The sequence below is a fragment of the Strigops habroptila genome, chromosome 6 (assembly GCF_004027225.2).
Source record: "Strigops habroptila isolate Jane chromosome 6, bStrHab1.2.pri, whole genome shotgun sequence".
Lineage (NCBI taxonomy): Eukaryota > Metazoa > Chordata > Aves > Psittaciformes > Psittacidae > Strigops > Strigops habroptila.
The window spans coordinates 75,207,381-75,220,573 of NC_044282.2; the positions used below are offsets into that span (position 1 = coordinate 75,207,381).

The 13,193-nt window shown below is 57.8% G+C and overlaps 1 protein-coding gene across 1 annotated transcript; it reads right to left on the reverse strand.

The window, feature by feature from the left end:
• Nucleotides 1-1,911: 1,911 nt before the first annotated feature.
• On the reverse strand, nt 1,912-11,341 carry LOC115610126. Its single transcript, XM_030491192.1, has 8 exons — nt 10,992-11,341; nt 10,512-10,718; nt 10,067-10,250; nt 6,090-9,308; nt 5,258-5,428; nt 4,358-4,530; nt 3,984-4,101; nt 1,912-3,056 (listed from the first exon to the last, which is right to left on the reverse strand). Exons 1-8 carry the CDS (start codon nt 11,339-11,341, stop codon nt 2,799-2,801), a joined length of 4,680 nt encoding a protein of 1,559 aa, XP_030347052.1. The 3' UTR covers nt 1,912-2,798.
• Between the last annotated feature and the right edge of the window lie 1,852 nt (nt 11,342-13,193).

Genomic DNA, 13,193 nt, shown 5'->3' on the forward strand with positions numbered 1-13,193 from the left:
AGGTGACCATCCCAGCCCTGCAGTCGCAGGCAGTGGGGTTTAAACTCACCTTGTACCAACCCACATGGTGTCACCTCGCTGCTCTGGGATCAGCCCGTGGCTTGGAGACAAGTCATCGCTGGTCTCCTCCTTCAGTACAACATCCTTGTGAGGAGTTGGTGCGTGTCCTTGCAGCTCTGAGGCTCCTGCATGCTGAGAGCACAACTGACCTCAGAACCCCTCTCGTTCTGCCCTTTTGGGGCTGCTTTTGCTGTGGAGGGAGCCTTGTCCCCCCTCGCTGGCTGCCGTGGCAATAAGGATGTGCCCTCAGTCGCCGCCTGCTTCCCGAGCACTCGGAATGTTTCTGTGCATCAAGTCTCTTCCTCAGTGGACCTTTTCCTCTGTGTTTGTTGGCCAAGGTCACGCTTGCAGCTGGGACAGCACAATCTTCATCACAGACTCCAAGGGTTTGGGTTCTTGGGCCTGCCAGAGAGGCAGGAATACAAATGTCTCGCTTGGATGTGCAAAACACGGCAGAGGAGACATTGCTGAGGGCAATAATGGTTTCAATTTGTCTCCCTCATGTCCCAATGATAAATTGTATTAATTTGATGATGTTTTGAATTGTGCTCCCTCAGAATAATTGCAACTGAGACGACAGACATGAACCCTGGGTGCTGGTTTGGAGCGATCGGTTAGTCCTGTGTAACTGCTGCTTACTGCTTCATCTGGTGACAAGTTTGGCTGTTCAGGAGTTTCATCAGAAACACCAGCCAGCAGAATTGAACAGAAGGAAAAGTAGGAATAGTTTGGAAGTAGCACATGGATTGATAGAGGAATAAAGGGAAAAAGTGATGGTGTTGAAGGCAGATGTGTGGTTTCACAAAGTACGTGTAGGATGCACAGCACTGATGTGAAGTTACAACTTCTTGTGTTGATGCCTTCTCTGAATTGGATTCTCTGTGGGGTTTTTTTTGGAAGTACTGGAAAAATACATAGTCAAAGGCAAAGGTTTGGTACCAAGAGCAAAATAGCATGTCTTGAGGTGACTGCAGGATCTTAAGTCTGGTTATGGACCCATTTTGGAGTTGCAGGGTGTGTTCTGGCAGGGGAACACAGGGTGCTGGCTGCTACCTCAGGGATCCTCTGCCGTCTCCATCTCTAATCCAATACCGTTCTTTATCTTGGAACAGAAAGGGTACAGATAAGTTGAAAGGGGGCAGCTGGTCCTTGCAGCCTGTTGTCTCCATGTGTAACCATGTTCCATCTTCCAGATCCGGCCTCCATCAGCCTCCCCAGCTGCAGCACCAGGGGCTGCAGGACGCTGCTGGGCTCCTCCATCCACCTCTGCTTGTTGGTTTATTCCTTGCAGATTCCTCCCCGAAGTCTGATGTGCCCATTGCTGCTGCTCTCCCAAAACACGGAGGAGATCCGTCCCTACACTGCAAGTGTGAAGCTGTCTGACCCAGGGAAGGTGCTGGGGCTGTCGGTGGGGACAGTCCTGTTGGGCTGCAGCCACCAAGCAAGTCACGTCTGATGTGCTGCGTGGATTCATTGTGTGTTGTCTCTTCCCCCAGTGCGGCGTGCACGGAGCAGCATTCCCCTTGGATGCTTGCAGCTCACAGCGCTGAGCTGTGGAAGCATGGATGTGGAGAGCAGGAGCAGCCGGTGTCGTTGGACCTGGGTACTCCAGAAACCCGCAGCTGCGAGGTGGGTGATACCACATGGAGTATCTTACTCAGGGCTGAGAGGGATGTGGGGAGGAAAGTCTCAGTTCTCTGCAGGAAAATGCTCCCCTCTCCTGCCAGCCCTGGAGGTGGGAAGGAGTCAAATGTTGGTGTCTGGTCGTGTCTGATCCTGCGCTGCAGGAAGACGGAGCATTGCTCAGTCACTGCCTGGTGGTTGCTGCCCCAGGATAAAAATCCTGGTTTATATTTCTCTACTGTGATGAAAAGACTCAACACAAATGCTTCATAGTGCAAATTAAATCCATTTATTCTTGCAAAGACAGAACAATTACACTCCTGTTTTGTGTTTCAGACCTCAGTGATCCCTCATTAACTCCCTTAGGCTTCCTTCTCGTTCAGTGCATCTTTCCTCTAGCTTCTATGGTGCAATTTACCCTCTTGACTTCATGTCTGGTGTATGAGCCCAGTGCACTGGCTCCTCTGCAGGGCGCTCTCTCTCTGCCCGCCCTTCCTGTGCAGTGTTTAGGATTGTTACCCTGAGATGGTTGCAAAAAGGTTTGATAAAGTGCTGAAGATCAGGGCCTGAGAAGGACCTTTCAGCTCAGTGGCTTTCTCGTGTGGGAGATGAGCAATTGGGTTGTTCACAGAACCCCCTGATCCCTTATAGAATCCCAGCCTGGTTTGGGTTGGAGGGACCTTAAAGCTGATCCAGCTCCAACCCCCTGCTACGGGCAGGGACACCTTCCACTAGAGCAGGTTGCTCCAAGCCCCTGTGTCCAACCTGGCCTTGAACACTGCCAGGGATGGGGCAGCCACAGCTTCTCTGGGAAAAGTCTGTGCCAGCGCCTCAGCACCCTCACAGGGAAGAGCTTCTGCCTCAGAGCTCATCTCAATCTCCCCTCTGGCAGGTTAAAGCCATTCCCCTTGGCCTGTCCCTACATATTCCCCCCAGGCAGATCTGCTGGTGGTGCCATGAGTGTGTTCCTACATCCTTCTGTTCACATCTTGGGTGCTGGAGAACACAGAACTGGCAGATAGTGAAGGTACCTCATCACATGCTGCCTGCCCTGTATCGTGGCATCATTCTTCTCTGTTCACTCACCCAAAGGAAGCACAAATCCCTTCCTCTTTCTACAGGTGGCCACCCATAACTGTACATCCTAAACCAGGCTTTGGGTGCTTGGGGGTGTCCTTGGTGTGTGGTGCTTGTTCTTGCACCATCGCCACCAGGGAGGGTTCAGCGCTGGCCCCAGTCCTGCGCAGCCCCAGTTCATCCCTGTCTGAGGTGAAGGACTCTTTGGCTCTGTGCAACAACAGGTTTCTTCTCCACTGCATGCAAAAAGCAGCTGCTGCTGCTTCCTCAGAGTCAGGCGTGGGCTGGCACAGACCCTGCGAGACAGAATATTTGTGTGCTTTAATATAGTGTGCATGAACTTGTTTAAAATGCCTTAAACGATATAAACGTCTGAGTGTATCAATGTGTGTGAGACCAGTGTGGCATCTCTACCTGTTAATGCTTTCAAAGTGCTTCAAAACCTGCTTACAGAATGAGGAAAGGAGGGCAGGAGGGGTAGTTTAGGGCAATTTCCAAAGGGAAGAAGCCAGGTTGTAAAGGAGTTTGTAATCTAGGCAAAGATAAAAGCATGGCTCGTTCCTTCAGGCTGGCATCAGTGAGAAATGGACGTATATCATGTTTTTAGCAGTAATAAACCACAGGAGGAGCTTTTTCACCCTTGTGGCTGAGTGTCCATCAAAGAGGGTCCTAACAAAAAGTGTCTCTTCCAGAAAGAGTCAGAAAGCTCAGCACAAGTTGTAGGATTACACAGGAGACTGGGCACAGGGTGGAAAAGCACCTCAGAGGAGGCTCTGGTTGTGCTTGTGCTTGTTCCTGAGTGCTTTCAGGTAAAGCTGCTCTCACAAGCTGTACAGTTGGATCAATCAGCCACCCAAGGGAAGCTCTTGGGGGTGTCGATCAAAGCTCATCTTGAGACAACATAAAGGCTGAGACCAACATGGACCATTTCCAAATGCAGATCTCCAGTGAGATGCTGCTGCTCTCCTGTCCCAAAATGAGATGGGAGACAGAGCAGCTAAAAGGACTTCAGAGTTGGTAGCAGTGACAGAGCCTATTGATGCTTGGGAGGATGCGTGGTGGGCTTTGGAAACAAGGCAGAGGCACGAAATAAGATCACGGGAGCCAACAGAGGTCCCACAGCAGGCAGCTCCCACCTCCCATTACCAGGCCTGGCTGTAAGAGCTCCCCACAGCACGGACTCACCTTGCAAAGCCCATCGGATGCCATCAGCATGGACTTACTTTGATACACGCTGCCTCAGCTGCCTTCAGGATGTGCAAAACCGCTTGAACAAGGTTCTGTGTGTTGCTCACGAGCAGCTCGGAGGAGGATTTGCTCTCTGCAGTGACTGCTTTTACCCTTCAGAGACATTTTAAAGCACGGAGGAACATTGGTGTGTTCCCCCCATGTGGTCAGTTACTCCTACTCCAAACCCAGAAGGTCGTTCCCTGCACTATCAGAGCAGGTTTCCAGGGAAAACAGGGGAGGAAGGGGCTGTCTGCAGCAACAGGAAGAGGATCCCTAACGGCTACACCCAGATCCCTCAAGGACTTCTGGAGACCCCCAAGCACATCTCTTTGGGAAGGGTCCCACCAGCCCTGGAGAGGTGTCTCACCTGGCCACGATGCCGAGCTGGCTGCTGATGGTGTGGGCCTGCTCGGTGGCACAGAGCAGCTCCATGGAGCACCTCCTGTCCAGGCAGAGCTTGGCCACGGCACGGCCAAAGGTGACAAACTCCTGCCCATCCAAAGCCATCTGCCTCGCACAGGCAACGAGCTGGTCCTTGCTCTGAAACAGGAGAGAAGTAAGTGTGTTTGGGGGGAAGGATCAAAAAAACCCCATTTCCTGACAGGGAGGGGTTACAGAACCCCAGCCTGGTTTGGGTTGAAGGGACCTTAAAGCTCATCCAGCTCCAAGCCCCTGCCACGGGCAGGGACACCTTCCACTAGAGCAGGTTGCTCCAAGCCCCTGTGTCCAACCTGGCCTTGAACACTGCCAGGGATGGGGCAGCCACAGCTTCTCTGGGAAAAGTCTGTGCCAGCGCCTCAGCACCCTCACAGGGAAGAGCTTCTGCCTCAGAGCTCATCTCAGTCTCCCCTCTGGCAGGTTAAAGCCATTCCCCTTGCCCTGTCCCTACAGGCCCTTGTCCAAAGCCCCTGTCCAGGTTTCCTGGAGCCCCTTCAGGCACTGGAGCTGCTCCAAGGTCTCCCCTTCAGGAGCCTTCTCTTCTCCAGGCTGCCCCAGCCCAGCTCTCTCAGCCTGGCTCCAGAGCAGAGCCGCTCCAGGGAGCCCAGGTGTGTTCTCAGACAGGGAAAGGGCTGGATGCCAAGCTCACATCTGATCAGAGGAAGTAATTTCTTGTGCTTTGCATAAATAGAGCTGGTGCCACCCTCACAGGAGTAGGGTAAGGTGGGGAAATGGGGGTTCAGCAGGCACTGGGCAGCCCCATCACTGGCTCTGATCATGCTCCTGGGGGGGAAAATGTGCTGGGGTGAAGGGGGGAAATGCTCCTTACTGTGATGGGGCCCTTCTTCTTCAGGAACTGAGTCATGTGGCGCATCCTTGTTGCCATGTCCTTGGTGACCTGGGACATCTTGCTGGGGCCACCCTGCCCCGTGTCACTGCTTTCTCTCTCGTGCTTCACAGGGCTGCTGGCAGGGGAGGTGCTGGGAGGGCCTTTGCGGTGCTGTCGAGACAATACCTGAATGGATTCCAAGTCTGGGGTGTGCAGATGCTGAGAAATCTCTGCCTGTGTGCTTCTGAAGCAGGTTTTGGTGAGGGATGGAGATGGGAGAGCTGCCACCACCTCGCTGGTCTGCTCTGCCTTCCCAACCCGCCCTTAACCCACAGTGGGGCTATCAAATCCATGTGCCCCATGCCATGGTCTCCTGGAGCTATCATCTCCCTGTGCCAGCATCTCCTCCTTGGAGGAGCTGTCTCCAAGCAGTGTTCTGAACCACTCTGCTGAGTGATGTGGGTTGGGCACTGAGGCCTGTGCCAGCTCCTGCCAGCCGGCACTGGCTGCTGTGGGACTGGCATTGCTGGTGCCCCACAGGGTGCTGGCAGGGAGGGGAGCAGGCAGGGACAGGCAGTGTAGTGCAGCCCCTGCTCCTCAGAACAGCCTTTTGGAGATGGGTTATTCATGCAGGAGTGCCCTCCGATCAGATCAGATCTCCAGGACTCGGGCAGCCAGGAACCTGATCTGACTTTGCAGGTGACCACAGGGTCAGACCATGGGTCCCTGCCAGCATCACGTACCTCAGCACTCCCTGGTGTGAGTGTCAGGACCGGCTGCCAGCCCCGACATCACCCCGCAGTGAGAGCTGGTGGGGAAAAAGCTACTGTACCCTTGCAGGTGCCTCCCTGGCAGCTCCTCTTGCTCGTCCGCTCCTGCTGGCGCAGGTCTCTGCTGACCTGGCGTGGCTCAGAGCATCCAGCTCCAGGGCTGGGAAGAGCTTGGCTGTGCTGTGGTGGTGTCCTGGGAAGCTCTGGTCCCCTGTGTTCTGCAGGCAGTGTTTGATGAGCTCCACAACATCCCCACCGATGCCCTGGACAGCCTGAAGCTGTGTGACGAGGTAGTGTGCCTCTGCAGACCAGTACCAGACAGTGCTCTCTAGGTGGAGATGCTCTTCACCCTGGTGGCTCTGGAGGAGCTGCCTGGCGCTGCCCACTGCGTTGGACGTGAGGAGCAGGAGGTGGTCTGCGATGGAGAGCAGGTTTGCCTCCAGCTCCGGTTGAGTGTTGGCCTCCAGAACATGGTGGAGGGTGGTTTTGACCCACTGGACATTTGCCATCAGCCTCTTTGCCTTCTCTTCAAAGGCCTCTTTGCTCCTTTCCCTCTCCTCTTGGGAGAGGGGGGTCAGGGCAGGTCCAACCACGTCTCTGATGACCCGCAAGTGTTCGGCATTGACCCTCTCCAGGTGGAGCAGCAGCGCCTTGGCCCGGAGGGCCAGGTCCCTCTGCAGGAGCTCAAAGCGAACGCACAGGCTGGCAGCAGGCAGCGGGGAGAGCAGGAGGGTGCTGGAGGCCTCCAGCAGCGCTTCCATCAGCACCTGCATCTCCTCCCTGAGCACTAGGATCTCAGTGTGCCCATGGCCCTCAGGGCAGGACGAGGAGGAGAGCCGGGCAGCCTCCTGCAGCCTCAGGGAGCGCTCGGACAGCGCAGCCAGGAGGCTCTGAGGGCAGAGCTTGTTCCTCACAGCACTCCTCAGCTCCCTCAGGAGCAGCACATCCCTGCCTAGGAACCGATCCACAGCGCCCAGCAGGACGTGTGCGCTGACAGCCCACTGCACACAGAGCAGCTCCAGGCTGGCCCTGCCCACCACGCTGGAGCCCTCGAAGGATGCTGCCTTCCCAAGCAGTGCTCTGGTGATCATCCGAGCGCGTGAAAACTTGGCTTGGACCTGCAGAAAGCTCCCCCAGCCATCAGGGGAGAGGGGGCTTCCCTCCCTGCAGGTGATACTCACAATGTCTGCTGCGAACTGAACTGCTCCTGCTAATCCCATCATGGTCTCCTCCAAAGCCTGTTTGCCCCTCAGGAAGTCAGCAGACAAGATAAAGACAAACACTTGCTGAGACAGACTGTACCAGGAGCCTGCCACGGCTGCCAGGCACTCCTTGGTGTGGCAGATCCTTTCTGAGAGCGTGAGGGCCACGTGGAAAAGCTCACTTGGGCAAGGACGCTGCTCTGGGGCCGTGTCCCTGGCCAGGCTGATCACACGTGGTGTCAGAAGCTCAATCTCCTGGTACTGCCCCAGTGTCTCCCTGTGCGGACACTCAGCAAGGGACAGCGCTTCCTTTGCTGCATCCACGCAGCCTCTGGAGAGCTCGAGCAAGGCAGAGCAAGCAGCACTGAGCAATGGCGTGTCATGGGCTCCTCTTGCTGCCAGCAGAGCTGTGATCACAGGGTGTGCGCCTCCTTTCCTTGGGTGCGAGCTACCTGCTTGTGAAGATGGATGGCTTAAGGTGTCTTCTTGCAACACAGCCTCATCCATTATGGTTTTTAGCCCAGCACACGATGGGCTGAGCTCAACCCCCTTCGCAAAAGGAGCGCCTCGCACTTGTTCCCGCAGCGGGCTGAGGATGTCTGGGTGGTTGGAGCCATCCAGCCCGTCCTGGACACGCTGAGCAGCGTCCATCAGGCAGCTCGCTGCCTTGGAAAAGACATCCCTGGTTTGGGGGCAGGAGGGTCTCTCTGCACAAAGGGCTGCAGCTGCTTTCAGCTCGAGGATGGAGCTGGCCAGTTGCTCGACCCAAACCAGCAAACCATTCCTGAAGATGGGGTCTGTGGCTCTGTCCACGTACCTGGTGGTGGCTTCCACCACCCACCGAGCCCAGCTGCTGAGGTGGGTTGTGTGCCAAGAGAACCTCTCGGGGTCCTGGCTCCCCAGGGCCCTTTCACACCATTCCCGCTCCTTGGCCATCTCCCGGATGGACAGCTTAAGGAATTCACGAGTGCTGACTGTGTCCTCAAAGCACCACAGCAGGCTCTGTGCTGCGCCAGCCCACGCGTGGCACAGGGACTGCAGCTGCTCAGCAGCACTCGCCTGGGCTCCATCCCTGCTCACTGCAGCGAGCAGAGGAGGGACGCTGGCGAGGAGCCTCCTCAGGTGCTGCACCAGCTCCCTGATGTCTCCAGCAGTGTGGGGCTTGGGGCACCGAGCCAGGACAAAGTCTGCCGCTCGGAGCATCCCTTGGGCATGTGTGAAGAAGGCAGCAATGAGGGGCTGCAGCTGCTTTAAAAACCCTCCTTGTCCTGCAGGAAAACACCCCGGAGCAGCAAGGCTGAGGGCACCTTCAACCAACAGCCTCAGGGGCTCCTTACCCCCAGGGAAGGTGTCGAGGACCTGGCACAGTGTCGCTGCGAGCACCACCTGGTCGAGGTCCTGCACCTCCTGCCTCATGGAATGACATTCCCCCTCCAGCCCTGGGCCCCTCTCCTGCTGCCCTGCGAGGCTGCAGATGCTCTTCCGCAGCCGTAGCAGAACCCAGCAACGTCTGACCAGGTCCAGCCTTTGATGTGGCCTGGATGCCTCTGCCAGGAGCATGCAGTGGAAAACCACCGCTCCCACGTGAGCACTGAAGGTGCTGTCAGAGAGGAGCAGGGGGTCTGGGGGGGACAGGAGAGCCAGCAGCCTGCTCACGTGCTCGGAGAAGGTCCCGCTTCTGTCCCATGGCTCCTTGCTCCCTGTGTCATCAGTGAGCAGGGACATGAGCTCCTTGATGGTCCTCTCCACCAGCTGGAAAGCATCATCCTTGGAGCAGCTGACTTGCTGATCCCGGGAGTGTTTAAGATGCTTGTCCTTGGCTGCGTGCAGCAGAGGGACACGCTGCTGGAGGAGCTGCAAGGTTTGAGCCAAGCTCTTCTGTCGAGGACAGTCCCCCAGTTCCTCGAGGCGCTTTGCTGTCAGGCTGCTCAGCAGGAGCAGGGCCTCGGAGAAGGCCTGGAAAGCAGCCAGCACTGCTGGCGTGTCCGCTGCGGCCTGCAGCACACTCAGGCACTCCAGAAGCCAGCTGGCAGCCTGCAGGATCCTCCTCACCCCGGCAGCATCTTCCATCTGAAGGATCTAACCAGGAAATGAACAGCAGAAAAACTGGTCAGAGAGGACAAGGCTCAAGAGTCCCTTGTGTGGCCAAGGAGGCACCACAGCCCCGGAAGGGAAGGGAAGGGACCTGTTTTGCTCAGTGGATCTCCCCCAGAGAGGAAACCACCATTGACCAGCTAGAGCTTCCCCAAGCCCCAGCGCTGTCCTGGTGGAGGGCAGCTCTTGTCGTAGAATCCCAGCCTGGTTTGGGTTGAAGGGAGCTTAAAGCTCATCCAGCTCCAACCCCCTGCCACGGGCAGGGACACCTTCCACTAGAGCAGGTTGCTCCAAGCCCCTGTGTCCAACCTGGCCTTGAACACTGCCAGGGATGGGGCAGCCACAGCTTCTCTGGGAAAAGTCTGTGCCAGCGCCTCAGCACCCTCCCAGGGAAGAGCTTCTGCCTCAGAGCTCATCTCAATCTCCCCTCTGGCAGGTTAAAGCCATTCCCCTTGGCCTGTCCCTACAGGCCCTTGTCCAAAGCCCCTCTCCAGGTTTCCTGGAGCCCCTTTAGGCACTGGAGCTGCTCTAAGGTGTCCCCTTCAGGAGCCTTCTCTTCTCCAGGCTGCCCCAGCCCAGCTCTCTCAGCCTGGCTCCAGAGCAGAGCTGCTCCAGCCCTCGCAGCAGCTCCGGGGCCTCCTCTGGCCTCGCTCCAGCAGCTCCACGTCCCTCCTGTGCTGTGTTCCCCTCCATGTCCTGTCCTGACCCCCCTGCTCGCTCCAGCCCCATCCCCTCTCTGTTACCTTCGCTGTCTCCATTAGGACCCGCTGCGCGGCCGCTGCCAGCTCCTCCCTGGGGCCGGGGCTGTCGGGCTGCCCCCGGAGCCTGCGGGCTGCCACCAGCACCTTGCTCCCCGCCAGCACCAGGGACTGGGCCGCAGGACACATCTCCTCCTCCAGCACCTCGTCGCTGGACTCCTCAGCCAACCTGGAGCAGAATCCACTGGGCTCAGCTCTTTGCCATCCCGTGCGCACCTCGCCACGTCCCTCCCAGGCACACATCCCTGCTCCGTCCCATCTCCCCTTTCCCATTCCTGATTATATTCCCCCCATCACATTCCCCATCCCTCCCTCCTCACACTCCCACCTCTCCAGTGGGATGCAGGCAGGCTCCCTGCCCGTTTCTTTGCCATCCCTTCCTCCTCCTTCCCAGCCCCAAATCTACCCGGGAGGCACCCCCCAAACCCACCTTCTTGCAACAGCAGCGAGTTCTTCTGTGGCTTGGGCCAATGTTTCTGCGTTCTCCTCTATATCGGGACAAATCCCATCTTCCCATTCCAGGGCGAGGATGAGGTGGCAGAGCTGCGCAGCCATGGGGCAGAGGATCCTTTCCATAGCTTTGTTTTCTGTTAGGAGCCCGAGGTCAGAGAAGTAAAACGGCTCCATTTTGTCCTGCCTGGAAAAGGGAAACAAACCCTGGGATTATTTGGGATGACTTTGCATTTGGATGGCAGCTCCTGGCACTGGAAATGCTACTGGGTTGTTTCCTCCAGCCCTTTGAGTGGGCTTTCCCCGCAGTGTGCACCCCCAGCTCTGCAGCCCTGTGTGCTCTGGCTTTGCTCATGGCACATCCACGGCTCCGGGACCCGGGACACCCCATTCCCACCCCGCGGTTCCATACGGACACCCTTCGGCGAGCCCAGCCGCAGCACAACCGGCGCTTCCTCACCCGGGCGCGGCCAGTCCTGCGGATGGGCGCTGCGGGCCGGCGCGGGGGGTTGCTCCTGCAGCGAGACCCGGGTGGTGCCGGCGCCATCCCCCCGGCACCGGCTGCCCGCGGGGCTCCGCGGTGCGCGCAGCTCCAGCCGGGCTGTGCCCGGGGCGGGCGGCGGATCCGTCACACCTCGGGTACCGCAGCGCCATCCCCGCGCTCCCTCCCGCTCCGCACCGCGCTATGGAGCCGCCATCCCCGCGCTCCCTCCCGCTCCGCGGGTGCCCCCCGGGGGTGCGGGTGTGAGGCGGCGGGGCAGGCCTCGCGTCTCCATGGAGACAGCGGCGGTCGCGGGGCGATGGCGCCATCGCGCGGCGCGGGGCACGCCGGGAGCTGTAGTCCTCATCGGCCCCGGGTGCGCTGCGCCCGCGGCTCTGGCCCCGCGGAGCCTCCCGCCGCCGCCGCCGCCGCCGCCGTGCCCCGGGATCATGGGGCCGGGGGACACGCACACACACGCCGCTGTTGCCGCAGCCCTGCGGCAGGCAGTGGTTTGTGAGCACCGGGGGCACTCAGAGGCGCCCCTCCTCAGGCCGTGAGTGTCCCTCGTCTGGCTGCGTCACCTTCAGCTGAGGAGGGAGCCTGGGGCAGCTCTGTGGGGTCAGAAAGGATGGATTTGGGGGCAGAAAGGATGGATTTTGGGGTAAAAACGGATTTTGGCCTTTGCCTCCCCACCTGCAAGTTCAGTTCTCCTCCCGTGTGCAGTTCCTGAGCTGAGCTGCTTTGCCACGCAAGGAGGGACCCATCCTGTGCCCACAGCATTGGGGGTAGGACACAAAGGCAAATGGCATAGAAAGCAGGCACGTTTTCCACCCTTCTCCTGACCTTTTCTGTATCCTTTCACTTCATGCAGCATATCCACCAGATACAACGACCCTTCTCCCCAGAGCCTAAACTTCAGCTCTGCCTCCTGAGTTACAGATGGAGTAATCTTGTGGGAACTTGGAAAGTAATGTAGATAAAGGCAGAATAAGTAAACGTGTAAGTGCTTTCACTGTGCAAGGATTGATCCAAAGATCTGACCATTACCAGTCATGGAACCCCAAAGCGGTTTGGGTTAAAGAGACCTTAAAGCTCATCCAGTTCCAGCCCCCTGCCACGGGCAGGGACACCTTCCACTAGAGCAGGGTGCTCCAAGCCCCTGTGTCCAACCTGGCCTTGAACACTGCCAGGGATGGGGCAGCCACAGCTTCTCTGGGAAAAGTCTGCGCCAGCACCTCAGCACCCTCACAAAGTCTGTGGCTCTCAGGTGTCTGCGTGAGGCAGTGCTGGAGCTGGGCCCTGCTCTGATGTCCTGTTTGAAGCACTCCCAGCCCGGCGGTGGCTTGTTTCCTCCATTTTCAGGAAGGTCAGGACTGAATCTGCCTTTAGAGGTGACTTGAGCGATGCGAAGGGTTACGGCTGCCTCGGGGGCAGCGCAGCTGCAGAGGTTTCACCCTCCTGCACACCGTGAGGGTGCTGAAGCAGATGGACTCCAGCTGTATGTGCAGATGTGCGGGTCTGGGCTGCTTCTAGAAGAGTTTCTAGAAGCTCCCAGAGAGTTACAGAAGCTCCAGAGCGTGTCCAGCCCTTCACAGCACCTCACAGAGTGCACCCAACGTGGGCAATGCCACTGCTGCTGCTCCCAAGGTGCCGGAGAGCTGGAGGAGAGCCCTGCCCGGTGAGTCTGCCTGCTCCCCGCTGCCGTGGGGCTGCGTGCGGGCTGGGGGCCGGGGGGTGTGATTCATGCAACGTGCGATGTGTCATGTATTGTGCAATGAGCAACGCGCAACGTGCACTGTGCACATGCCATGGGCAGTGTGCAACGTGTGTCATGCTTGTGCATCATGCAACATGTATTACGCAGTGTTACTGCAACATGCAATGTGCAGTGTGCAGCATGCATCATGTATTGTGTAACGTGCGACGTGCGTGGTCCAACATGTGTGGTGTACAGTGTGCATCGTGCACATGCAATGTGTATTGTGTGACGTGCAACATGTTTTGTGCAACGTGCAACATGCATCGTGCACATGCAGTGTGTGATGTGCAATGTGCCTTGTGCAGTGTGTATCATGCCTTGCGCAGTGTATGTCATGCAACATGTACTGTGCAACATGCAGTGTGTACCATGCAGTGTGCAACATGCAACGTGCAGTGCGCATCGTGCATGTGCATCATGCA